This window comes from Gigantopelta aegis, chromosome 8 (genome assembly GCF_016097555.1).
Source record: "Gigantopelta aegis isolate Gae_Host chromosome 8, Gae_host_genome, whole genome shotgun sequence".
Classification (NCBI taxonomy): domain Eukaryota; kingdom Metazoa; phylum Mollusca; class Gastropoda; order Neomphalida; family Peltospiridae; genus Gigantopelta; species Gigantopelta aegis.
Genome location: NC_054706.1, coordinates 74,565,333 through 74,579,952, shown reverse-complemented (window position 1 = coordinate 74,579,952; position 14,620 = coordinate 74,565,333). Strand labels below are relative to the sequence as shown.

The 14,620-nt window shown below is 34.8% G+C and overlaps 1 protein-coding gene across 1 annotated transcript in view; it reads left to right on the top strand.

Moving 5' to 3' along the window:
- LOC121379826 (polycystin-1-like) overlaps window positions 1–8,958 on the top strand; it is a 52,471-nt gene extending 43,513 nt beyond the window's left edge. The window contains exons 29-30 of the mRNA XM_041508478.1: window positions 987–1,178; window positions 2,915–8,958. Coding sequence (XP_041364412.1) covers window positions 987–1,178; window positions 2,915–3,289 — 567 coding nt within the window. The 3' untranslated portion in view covers window positions 3,290–8,958. The remainder of the gene's footprint in view (window positions 1–986; window positions 1,179–2,914) is intronic.
- Window positions 8,959–14,620: the final 5,662 nt, after the last annotated feature.

Here is a 14,620-nt window from a genome sequence, read left to right as displayed (position 1 = left end):
ACAGACTGGACAGCACATACCTCAGCTTTTAATATACCAGTCATGGGGCACTGGTTGGAAAGAGAAAAACTCAGTTGGTAGAGCACTCACCTGAGGTGCTTTTAGTTGTAGGATCGAAACCCCTCACTGGACCCACTGGGTTTTTTCTGTCCAATGTGTAGAAAAGTTCATATAAAAGATCTCTTCAAAGAAATTTAGTGGTTTTTATCTGAAGACTGTGTTAGAATTACAAAATGGTTGACAACCAATAGATTACCATTAATTAATCAGTGTGCTCTATAGTGCTGTCATTCAGTAAATCAATCTTTAACTTTCACATTTATATCACCAGCCATGGTAGCCAAGTGGATAAACCATTGGCCGGTATGTGCTGGGTTCCATCTCTGTACTGACAATACCGGCATCTCTGTCACTCACAACTAAACATTAACACTTGTCCTCCACAGATGGCCCAGATAACAAAACAAAACAAAATTTGTAGAAATAAAATATAAGTGTAAGTAAATCATTTGTCAAAATAAAATATTAGTGTAAGTAAACGATTTGTTTAAATAAAGGATTAGTATAAGTAAAATATTTGTCTAAAAAAAGGATTAGTATAAGTAAAAGATTTGTCTAAATAAAGGATTAGTATAAGTAAAATATTTATTTAAATAAAGGATTAGTATAAGTAAAAGATTTGTCTAAATAAAGGATTAGTATAAGTAAAAGATTTGTCTAAAAAAGGATTAGTATAAGTAAAAGATTTGTTTAAATAAAGGATTAGTATAAGTAAAAGATTTGTTTAAATAAAGGATTAGTATAAGTAGAAGATTTGTTTAAATAAAGGATTAGTATAAGTAGAATATTTGTTTAAATAAAGGATTAGTATAAGTAGAAGATTTGTTTAAATAAAGGATTAGTATAAGTAAAATATTTATTTAAATAAAGGATTAGTGTAGGTAAAACATTTGTCTCAATAACGCAGTACATGACTTTTACTGCAGGCGTTTCAAAGGGTCAAGTTCAAAGGTCAGCCATCTTTACCGAGTCGGTCAAGCAGCTCAGCACGTTCCAGTCAGTCAACGTCGACGAGCAGCTCCGACCAGCTCGGGCTGGAAAGTGCTGCCCTGTACAAAGAATACCTGATGGACAAGATGCAGCCGCAGTGGGAGAACGTTCTCAGTCGCTTCCAGAGTGTAAGATCGCTTTTATATTATATAATGTATATGCTGTCTGGCTTCTGTCTGGGTGGGATCTGGTAAAGTGTTCACCTGATGCCCGGTCAGTCTAGAATTGATCTCTGTTGATGGGAGAACGTTCTCAGTCACTTCCAGAGTGTAAGATCGCTTTTATATTATATAATATATATGCTGTCTGGCTTCTGTCTGGGTGGGATGTGGTAAAGTGCTCACCTGATGCCCAGTCAGTCTAGAATTGATCTCTGTTGATGGGCCCATTGGGTTATTTCTCGTTCCAGCCTGCTATATCAAAGGCTGTGGTATGTACTATCCTGTCTGTGGGATGTGGTAAAGTGCTCACCTGATGCCCGGTCAGTCTAGAATTGATCTCTGTTGATGGGCCCATTGGGTTATTTCTCGTTCCAGCCTGCTATATCAAAGGCTGTGGTATGTACTATCCTGTCTGTGGGATGTGGTAAAGTGCTCACCTGATGCCCGGTCAGTCTAGAATTAATCTCTGTTGATGGGCCCATTGGGTTATTTCTCGTTCCAACCTGCTATATCAAAGGCTGTGGTATGTACTATCCTGTCTGTGGGATGTGGTAAAGTGCTCACCTGATGCCCGGTCAGTCTAGAATTGATCTCTGTTGATGGGCCCATAGGGTTATTTCTCGTTCCAGCCTGCTATATCAAAGGCTGTGGTATGTACTATCCTGTCTGTGGGATAGTGTATATAAAAGATCCCTTGCTTTCTAATTGAAAAATGTAGTTGGTTTCCTATCTAAGACTATATGTGAGATTTACCAAATGTTTGACATCCATTATCCGATGATTTATAAATCAATGTGCTCTAGTGATGTCATTAAACAAAACAAACTTTTAACTGTCTCTTCATCGTGCTGGGGTGTCATTAAACATATAGTCATTCATTCAGTCAGTCAGTCTCTTAAACTGGTCCAAGTTTTGTGCATTAGGTTTCAATTCCACACTTCATGTATGTTTTACACATTTGGTGCGAGACTTATATGTAGTCGTAGTGTGAGTTTTGCTCACAAAGTGTGAGTCGTAAACATTGAGTGAGAGTTTTATATATTTAGTGTGAAATTAGTCTTATATTTGGTGTGAATCTTACAAATTTAGTATGAGTTTTACACATTTAATTTGAGTTGTACACATCTAGTGAGTTTTACACAGTGTAAAATTGAAGTCTTACATTTAGTGTGAATCTTTGCACATTTTGTGTAAGTTAATGGGCTGACTTTACGAAGCCTGTTTTGGTTAAACACAGGTGTTTAGGTGTTTAAGCATTGTAAACATATGTCATTACATGCATGTATGACATAAACAGGTGTTTAAGCATTGTAAACATATGTATTACATGCATGTATGACATAAACAGGTGTTCAAGCATTGTAAACATATGTCATTACATGCATGTATGACATAAACAGGTGTTTAAGCATTGTAAACATATGTCATTACATGCATGTATGACATAAACAGGTGTTTAAGCATTGTAAACATGTCATTACATGCATGTATGACATAAACAGGTGTTTAAGCATTGTAAACATGTCATTACATGCATGTATGACATAAACAGGCTTTGTAAATTTGGCCCATTAAGTGCTAGTTTTATACACCGAGTGTGAGTTTTACACATTCATTGTGAATCCTACACATTTTATTAGTCTTACACATTTCAAATCTTACTTAAATCTGTTTGATTATTGCAGTATGTTTGGTTATTTCAGATTGTTAAACTTGACAAAGATGAAGAACAGCAAATGAAGAAACTTGAGAAGGAAATTAAAGACTGGACAACTAAAAAGAAGTCAGACGAGAAAATCAAACAGTCACGAGGAAAGACCTCCCAGTTCCGGACTCGCTTCCAGAGTAACCTGGGAACTACAGCAGTGAAAAACCCAAAAGAGTTACTCGGTCGGAAGTCGGTCACTCCACCGAACGTGTCTCCACGGGAACCGACCTCGGAGACGGGTGGGAGACCCCACAGTGACCAGTGTGACCGAGTGGATACAAAATCACATCAACAATCCAGCAGTGACACACAACAGATGGGGAATCCATCTCACAGTAAGAATGTGCATTTCTCTAAACAAGCCTGGTGAATGTACCATCAAAAATCGAATAATATCACCATCATACTTTTCCCTCCATACAGACAATACTGTGTGAGATTGTTGTATCATACAGTGATCTGCTACTTATGTGGAATATCAATTTAAAGATGTCTGATTGGCTGCTCCAAGATGATGACCCAGATGCCAAAGCCACATATTCCAATGAAATTAGCACAACCAAAACTGACTGCTCTGTGATGTATGGTGAGAAGACCAAACAAGCTCAAGCTTTTGCTTCTTATATATGTTAACAAAAAGCTTGTAAGTTTAGTGGTATCTAATGGCCACTTACAAACTGTGAAGTACATGATAGGTGAGGACAAGACAAAATGCGGTGCTACCGAAACATTTATAGACTAGCACAAGTTAACCATATGTTCACTGTTCAGATGAGATTGAGATATATTTTGCTGCTTAATATTTGAACTGATTGTGCAAGATGTGACTTAAAGTTACCAATAACTACCAACTGAGTCACTGGTCGAATTACCAATTACCACAAACTGAGTTATTGGTTAAATTACCAATAACTACAAACTGAGCCAGTTGCTGAGTTACTAATAACTACGAACTGAGTCAGTGGTGGAATTACTAATGACTACAAATTGTGTCAGGGATTGAATGACTTATAACTACAAACTTAAGTGGTTGAGTTATCAATAACTGCGAACTGGATGGTTGATTGTAAACATGAAATAAGTGAATGGTTGATTCACCAATGATAACAAACTGAATGGTTGATTGTAAATATAAATTGAGTGAATGGTTGATTTTTAAGTCACTACAAACTCAACGGTTGATTTACTTGTCAACACAAACTGAGTACATGGTTGATTTTTTACTTTTGTAATACAGTATAATTTGTGTGTAGAATACTGCAAGATAATTTCTTGCCCCCAAATGATTATCAAACAGTGCCTATGATCTAAGACATACAAACTCTAATATGTGTAGTCAAGCCTGTTTATACTGTCCACACACCTACATAATATGCAGGTGGCCTTTATACAGAGGCCAGATTGTTTGTTGTATGTAGAAGGAATTGCGAAGTGCCTGTTAGAGACAAATGGGATTAAAAGACTCGACTGTGTTATGTACAACCTCTGTGATACTAAGCTGTGTGTTATTTCTTATATCATGGGACCATATATTTTAATAATACTACATCTACTATTTGATCTGTGTAATAACATTATATTCAGTTATAAAATACAACTACTGCTGTGTTTGATATTTGATATATCCAATGTGTGACATACAACTGATAATGATATGTTGTATTGTTTTTGTCTATGCTAGTTTTTATATTGTTATTTTTTTTATCTTCTCAAGTGGTATTTTCTCTTAAAGAATCACTGACTTATATACTGGCTATCTCATACCATGGAAATAGTCACTCTAATAGAAATAGTTCCTCCAATGCAACCTGCTTCTCATATTTTGGGACTAGTCACTCCTAATAAGAGATTTCCTATCTCATATTTTTCTGACTGGTTACTCCTATGGGACTTCCTGGCATATTTTGGGATATGTAACGTCTATGGGACATGTTATATTTTGGGACTAGTTACTTCTAATGGACTTGCTCTCTCATACAGTTTTACTAAGTGCTACTTATGTTGTGATAATTTTACATTTTCTGTGATATTTACATTTGCATAAGATTTCCGTCCAAACATTACACAAGTCAAGCATTACATGGCACGGTTTAGCCTGTTATTGATGGGATATCACTTTTTTTTCATATCAAGACAACATGTGATTTATTATTGGAGAAGATACTGAATTAATGTATTTGTTAATTAAATTCTGTGATTATTTTAATCATATTGGTGCATTTTGACTGAATTACAGTTTGTAGTTTTACAAGATTGAATTGTTTGTGCTATTTTTTTAATGTTTTATTATTTCCAACTTACTTTTACATTTTGTCATTTCTTATGCAAGTATAGATTTAACTTTGTATTTTTTATGTTGTTTTTTCATCTTTACACTCTTGATTCTTACCTTGCTTTGAGTACTTCTTTCTATAGAAACTTTAGGAAAATGTATTCACTTGTTTTTAAGGTCATGTGTTACGAACCAATCTTAGTGCTTAGAAGGTCAGGTGGGATGTAACACCTCATATGACTGGCGCAATAGAAGGTCAGGTGGGATGTAACACCTCATATGACTGGGGCACTAGGTCAGGTGGGATGTAACACCTCATATGACTGGGGCACTAGGTCAGGTGGGATGTAACACCTCATATGACTGGCGCAGTAGAAGGTCAGGTGGGATGTAACACCTCATATGACTGGGGCACTAGGTCAGGTGGGATGTAACACCTCATATGACTGGGGCACTAGGTCAGGTGGGATGTAACACCTCATATGACTGGCCCACTAGGTCAGGTGGGATGTAACACCTCATATGACTGGCCCACTAGGTCAGGTGGGATGTAGCACCTCATATGACTGGCGCACTAGGTCAGGTGGGATGTAACACCTCATATGACTGGCCCACTAGGTCAGGTGGGATGTAGCACCTCATATGACTGGCGCACTAGGTCAGGTGGGATGTAACACCTCATATGACTGGCGCAATAGAAGGTCAGGTGGGATGTAACACCTCATATGACTGGCACACTAGGTCAGGTGGGATGTAACACCTCATATGACTGGCGCAATAGAAGGTCAGGTGGGATGTAACACCTCATATGACTGGCACACTACAACTTTACCAGAAAGTAATCAAATGCTTTTAGTGATATAAATTGAAATCAGTGAATGGGTAATAAATAGGTTATTAAACAAGCTTTTATTTCATATCATGTTTATATCTCTTGTGAAATAATTTTCACTAAAGCTTGTGACAACTGAAAATTATTTCACTCAGGACATAAACATGATACGAAATGGAAGTTTGTTTAATATCCTATAAACACATCGCATGTTTAATAGTAATTGTAAAACACAGGACAGTCTCTTTAACATGGAAGTTCTTGGTCAAATGTGTATATCTTCTTTATATATCCACTGTAAAACACACGTCGAATACTAACAGAGAAATGAAATAATTCATGTGCCAAACATTGATGATTGCATTCAGATTATTAGTGTCTATGTATGTGTGCATGCATGTGTGTATAGGTTATGTTTCCTTCAGTAAATACAAAAAATAGAGTTGTATTATTAATTGCTTGTTTGGAGTTTTTTTTAAAAACAAGATAGTTTTTTCCTACTTTGATGATAATAATTTTTATATTTTTATATTGAGTAAAGAAATTGCGATTCCTATAGATAATTAAATTATTAAATATGTATACCTTTCAAAAATCTAATTGTGACTGATTTTTGAATACGTATCTTCCTCTTTGATTTGAGAGTTATGTTAATGAATCTGTGTGCTCATTTTACTTGCTAGAACACACTGTGTAGAGTTATTACTCTAGCAGTAGTTTAGTTCTTTACATTTACAATATTACTAGTTGTTAAAAATTGTTGTTTTTCTTTTTATCTAATAATGATGCAAATTGGTTTGTTGGTGGTTTCTAGATTATATATTATATTTTCATATTTTTCTTATATTTATGTTTGACAATATTTTCAGTGAAATAGCAATTTATGTTTTTTGCTGTTTTGTGTAGGAAAGATTTGACATGTATTTATATTTACATTGAGTATATTTACGTGTAGTTATTTGTGGCAAATCGAGTACAAGCTAGTCCCTTGTGTAACAGTTGTCTTAATGGGAATATTTGAACAAGACATTGCTCTTTATGTTAAGCCTAAAGCTACGTTTCCATCTATATGTTTTACATGAAGCCATAAATTTGTGAATTGCCGAAATAATGTGTCTGCCATGTCGGTGTTTCCATGTACAGTAAAACCTCTCAAAACCAGACCCTCTGTAAACTGGAATTCCCTAAAAACCGGATGTTTTTCATGGCCCCTTTTTAAATATATATATATATATATATATATCTACAGAAGAAATCCTCTCAAAACCAGATACCTCTTAAAACCGGACTTTTTAGTTGGTCCCAAGGGTGTTTGGTTTAGAGGAGTGTCACTGTACATGAGTTTGGAATTGCTTATCGAGCAATTTGTCGCCAATTTTCACGTATCACGGAAGTGCAGAATCCCACAAGAAATGACATCACACGAAAGCATTGTTAATATGGGCAAGAAGTTTAAACTGACCAATGTTTTTACTGTGTCCTTTCGAATTTAATTTTTGTTAATTCTAACTTCACGGATGGGTATACCTGCAGAGGTATGGAAATTATCAATACAAACTTAGATTACATATGGAAATGTAGCATAATGATAGACAATGTTTTAGTTTGCTTGTGATATAAAAATCAATGGTTTAAGTTATTTGTAGTACAAAAAACTATATTTTAGTTTATTGTAATGCAAAAAACTATGTTTTAAGTTATTTATAGTTTTCAAAAAACACAAAAAAACCCACAACATTTTAGTTTACTTGTAGTACTTTTGGTTTCATTTTATTACATGCTCAGAGTTTTATTTTGTAGTACAAACAATATTACAGTTAAATTTAGTATAAAAACCAATATTTTAATACCAAAATATGTTTAGCTGAAATTGTTCTAATTTTTAGCAATGCCGTATTGTAGATTTTGGTAAAATTATTATTTCAGATTTTAGCAACTCGTTATTGACCATTAGTTTGATTTTTAACAATTTTGAAACGTAAACTTCTATGATTAACATCATAGCATTATTGGATGATCTGGGTGCTCGTAGTAATCAATGTGTTTCTGTATTGTTGTTTTAATTACTTGTACAATGAATGTGGTGTTATCTCTGTTTTGTCTTCATACAGATTTTGTACCGGTGAAACTAAAACCATAAATATTTTACATAAACAAGTGATATAGTAAACCTAGGATTAATTCTTTCTCTGATCAAACTTATTATCTTTTTGACTGAACTCTTCTCACTCATTCATACAGCATAATCATCTTTTCCTTAAAGTATTATTTATTTGTTGGTTTATTTCATTGACAGAGTATAGTCTGTAAATTACCAAAGTGAAATATCTGGGGGTCACATACACAGTTTAAATTATGTGGGGGACACACAGTGTATATTATGTGGGTGACATACAGTGTATATTATGTGGGTGACATACACAGTTTAAATTATGTGGGGGACACAGTGTATATTATGTGGGTGACATACAGTTTAAATTATGTGGGGGACACAGTGTATATCATGTGGGTGACATACACAGTTTAAATTATGTGGGGACATACAGTGTATATTATGTGGAGGACACAGTGTATATTATGTGGGTGACATACACAGTGTAAATTATGATGATTACATATGCAGTGGGGTAACATATGCAACATAAAACTGATCAGGGTGACATATATAATGTAAATTATCTGGGTGATATAGTCAGTATAAATGATGACGGTGATGCACACAAATTATTATTAAAACTATGTTGCACACTTTATTTCATCTTCACATACCTGCATGTTAACATTTTTAAAAAGATTTGTACAGAAAGAATTATATAAAATATATTTTTTATTCTTTTACTACAATGTAAAGTTTTCTTATTTCTCTTTATACATGACGACCGTCAGAAGATGATTTCTCCATGACTGAGGGACTGTTAATAAAAATAAACAATTACGTCTTGAGTTTTTCTTCTTTGTAAGAGAATTTCATCCTGTATTTGGACCTGTATGGTACACACAAAGTAGGAGAATTTCATCCTGTATTTGGACCTGTATGGTCCATAACACACAAAATAGGAGAATTTTATCCTGTATTTGGACCTGTATGGTAAATAACACACAAAGTAGGAGAATTTCATCCTGTATTTGGACCTGTATGGTCCATAACACACAAAGAGCAGGGACCTATATCACCAAACATCATAAGCCTAACTTTGCACGTAAATGTAAATCTACGACTAAACCACAATTTTAATTACTGTCATAGTACACATATAATTTGAAGTGTACATATTTAATTTTCTTTTGTCCTTTATCTTCCTTATTGATGTAATTTTCTGCATGAAATAGATACCAAACATATGACTGGTATAACTGTAAGTGGCAGATGTAAACTTATGGAGCTGAATTTACGAAGTCCATTTTTCTTAAAAGCAGGTGTTTCAGCATTATAAATGTATTTAGTTACACATGTGTAAGACATAAACAGGTGTTTCAGCATTATAAATGTATTTAGTTACACATGTGTAAGACAAACAGGATTTGTAAATTCGGCCCATGATGGTTTTTGTAAATAGTGACCTGGTTCTTGCAAGTACTACTGGTTCCAGTTGAAAAAGAATTGCATTGAACTAAATATGACAAAATACACCACATCTGTGCTGGCGTGAACTACAAATCTGGCAACAAGATGACGTAGAACTTGCACTATAATTTAACAGCATCAAAGCCAGATTCAGTGTATTATGGGCTTAACATTAGTTCCAGTTGAAAAGAATTGCATTTAACTAAATATGACAAAACACATCTGTGCTGGTGTGAACTACAAATCTGGCAACAAGACGATGTAGAACTTGCACTATAGTTTAACAGCATCAGAGCCAGATTCGGTGTATTATGGGCTTAACAAAATTGTTTGGGTATACGCCACAATGCTGTAATCCTGTTAAGAGGTGGTTGAGGTTCCCTGAAGATAATTTTTATTTCAGCCTTCTGAGCACAATGACAGGGAAAAGTGGCCCCCTCCCTGTTCCATGGCCCCCGTTGTTAAATAAGCTGCAATGCAGTTTAAATATAATACTAGTATACTGACTTCCACACATCTTGACTTTCATTCATTCAATACGAATCTAAGATGAATTTAACAAGATTTTATAACCAGAAGACATATTTTATTAGCACATTAACTAGACAAGAGGAACAATTAAAACTGTACCTATATTACTGACCAACAACAAAAACATAAAAATTTAATTACAAACAAGAATTTCCTGGAAATAAATATCTCACCTACCACATTATATTTCAGTGGACTGTGATGAACATCCACAGGGGCAACTATAAACTAGGTTTTATTGACCTAAAACTTGTAGTTTGTGAGAAACTAAATGTAAATCTAAATTTGAAAGTTTAACACAAAAGTTGACACTGTCACGGCTGTCGGAAAGTTATAGCTATATTTCTCATTTTTACTTCGTAACGACAAAACAAAAACAACAATCAGAATTAACAATGAAACAGTACTGGCTGTAAAAAAAGTGGAATGTAAATGTTTACAAAATTAACTATCTATTTTTAGCATGATCTGTCAAAGAAGAAACTAAATCTCAATCTTCTATCGAGCAGTGAAAACCATAACCTCATGACTTTAGTGAGGTACTGTAACTAGTTACAATTTCATAGCATAATTAAACATAGCTGTGTACTTCACTAAAAAGAAAAACATTAAATCAAAAAGTATTTGAATGTAAATGAACAAAAGCAAAGAAATTAAAACTGACATATTCACAAAATCATACCACATGGTATTGTTCAACCAACAACAGATTCAAGTTCTCGGTTTAACACAAAATATTAGATGTTCTGAACATACATGTAAGCATACAGAGTCAACTGTCCCCTCCCCCCCCCCCCCCCCCCCCAATGTTGGAGCAAATCTTAGCACTGGGGCAAAAATGGAGATGTCTGGCTGAAATGAGCTAGCCTGACAGCTTTAACAATGTATTTCCATTATTCTACTCGTAACATTAGTTGTAATCAATGTGAACATGAACAGTGATTTTCATGTGGAATGCTATATAGCTGCATGGTAGTAATGCAAAAATGAATAAACATTGTTTTTCAGATTCTGTCATTTTTACGAGGTGTGATCAAAAACTTCCGAGACTGTTCCTGTTGCGAACGAATGAAGCGCGACATGGCCACGCATTTGCAGCAGGAGCGAGCAGTGAGTTATGTTATTCAGTATGTCACGTGACGTCGCACGTTCAACATCGAGATCTGTGTTACACACATTTTTGTGACCACGTGTACTTGCTTATTTGTGATTTCACTATGGACCTGAAACTTGAGCAGAGAGCAAACATCAAATTCTGTGTCAAACTCAGGAAATCAGCAACGGAGACCCTCGAAATGCCTAAGCAAGCCTATGGTAATGAAGCAATGAGCCGGGCAAGGTGTTTTGAGTGGCATTCTCGCTTTAAGAGGGGCAGAACGTCACTGGAGGATGAAGAGATGTCAGGGCGACCCTCCACGAGCACAACCCTCGAAAATGTTGAAGAAATTGAACAAATTGTGCGTCAGGAGTTCTACTGTAATGTTCTGAGGGGACTGAGGGAGGACATTCGGCGCAAACGACCTCAACTGTGGCACGATGACAATTGGGTGCTCCATCATGACAACAGGCCACCTCACAAGAGCGTTGAAAACATGCGAGTTTTCACCTGGACCAACATGATCGTCGCTTCTCACCCCCCCCCCCCATACACCAGATTTGGCTCCCTGCGACTTCTTTCTCTTCCCCAAGATGAAGTTCAATCTGAAGGGTGGCCGTTTTGACACCGTGGTTCTTGACTCACTTAAAGAATGTGACTTCCAGGGGGCATTCCAAGCATGGTAGACACGCCGGAGTGGTGTATCGCTGCACAAGGTGGCTACTTCGAAGGAGACGGCGGCCAAAATTAGATCTGGCACGTTTTTTGCTGTTTTAGAGGTGTAGTATCGGAACTTTTTGATAACACCTCATATTTAATTTTGGCAAAATCAGCCTGTCTCCTTATAAAAATGAGAGCCTGTAAGCCTGTGTTTGAAGTCCTGATAAACAGCATTTAATATGACATCTAAACTATAATCTATTTGAAATAATAAATGTTTCTCCTTAAAAATGGTTAATGGCGCCTAAATATTTAAAATGAAAGACCTTGGACAATTTAACAAAAAATATATATCTGAAAAAAAACCTTAACTCAGAACAAATCTTAATTCCAATATATAATAATAACAGAAAACTCTTGCTACAGCCACCTTAGGTTAAACTAATCTCGAGAAATGTGGATCAAAGGAAACTGATTGGTTAAAGTGACAGACCCAGGTTTTTAAACACATAGCAAATTGTTCAATATGAAGAGCCGTTTATGTTAACTGAAATCAGACATTACTTAGATTTTATTGTGTAGAGTATTTAGTTCCATACATCTGCAGTGTTTCCATACATCTGCAGTGTTTCTTGTCATCCGGGTGTTTTTTAATACCACAAAATGTATTTTTCATACTGTTAAAAACACACGTACCTCTGAAAAGTAATGGTTACGGAGTCGAGTTCTAGTCTATTTATTAAGGATATTTCTCTGTTTCAATATCACACACTCTTGTTTCACTCCATTGTAAGTTTATCCAAATGTGTTTGTAGATTAACCAAATTTGGTGTCCATTTTCACGGATTAAAACTAGGGTCTGCAACTTTCTGTTTTAATTCTAACTGAACACACCTGGAACTGTTGGCATATCATATATCATATGCCCACAGTTCCAGTTGTGTTTACAGTTATAATGTCATATGTAACACATTAGTAAACAACTGTCGAAGATACCTGTCAGCTCAGAGTACTAATTCTATTTTTGGCACTATTAATGAAATACAAATTTTAAAAATGTATAAAACAAATGTACACAGTATAATAAAAACAAGAAATACAAAAATCAAATCTTTGAAAACATTGCACAAGTCGATGAAGCGTAATATATACAATATAATTATAAATAAACTTGTTTTTTAAATCTACAAGCTGTAAGTCTTTACACTGATTGGTATCAGTGATTGGTTATATATTACATATTGGATCAAGTTACTCACTCAACCACATATCAATGAGTAACTCAACCACATATCAATGAGTACATCAACCACTTGTCATATCAGTTAATCAAACATATTTCAATCAATAACTCAATTACTTGTTCATCAATGTGTAACTCAATCACTTACTCAACAACTTACCAAACTAAAATTAATTCAATCATTTGTCGATCACTTGTCAGTAGACAAACTCAAACATATCAATCAATGAGTAACTCAACCACATGTCAATTAGTAACTCAACTTGTCATCAAAGTTACTCAATCATGTATCAATCAATGATTTACTCGACCACATATCAACAAATAATATACTCAACCATTTGTCAGTTAATTAGTAACTCAACCACTCAACCACATGTTAATCTATGAGTAACTCAACCACATGTCAACAAATGACTGACTCAACCATGTCAATATATGGGTAACTCAACCACCTGTCAATCAATGAGTAACTCAAACACATATCAATCAAAGTTATTAAGCTGATTGTCAATCAACAAAAGAATCATTCAATGAACAAGATAAGAATCAGACTGTAAGAAACTGGAAGACATCAATCCAACTGTTTTGCAAGCTAACGGTGACAGAAAATCATAAATCAAATAAAATGACAACCGGGATGTTTGATGGCAACACAGTCAAGGCAGACAATTCAGTGGATAAATGTAATTAAAATCTCATACACTAACTAATTGTGACCTGCTACTAGATTTACTAAACAGTTCTGCAGTAGAGAACGAAATAAACTTTACGTTCAAGTTGTGTCTGACCCTTTTCATGTGATTACCAGGGCATATATACAAAGGAACAATTATTATGGTGCAAATTTAAAACCAATAAGACCTCAACAAAGAGTTAATAAACAGTTCTGTAGTCGAAAATGAAATAAATATTACATTCAAGTTGTGTCTAACCATCTCGTGTGTTTACCAGGACACATATATACAAAGGAACAGTTGTCATGGTGCAAATTTAAACCTACCAGCAGAGCTCAACAAAGGTGAAAAGTAAAGCGGTACAAAAATGTATATGTTTACCACTGTGTAGAGTATTATATAAAAAAAGCCAACAAAACTGTGTGTGAACAAGTAGTATATTGCACACTTGTATGTAACAAATACTAACATACTGAGTTTGACACACAAAAAACTAACATGAGTAAAATTATATTTTTTAATTCTTGAGAAAAATTTGCTTTGGAGATAATACTCGGGATTTTGGAATTTAAATTTAGTTCTTTTTGAGCGGACTATTAATTTGCCACACAAATATCAATTCAAACCTTTACATTAAGGAAAAAAGAATTTTGTTTTAATTTAAGCTCATCTATTCATGTGTGGATTTATATATCAAATTGAACTTAAATGTTTGTGTGTCATTACAGGTCAAATTGAGCTTACCTATTCATGTGTGTAAATCATCAGTCAAACAGAGTTTAACAGTTGGTCAAATTGAGCCTTCGAGTTCTTGTGAATAAATTA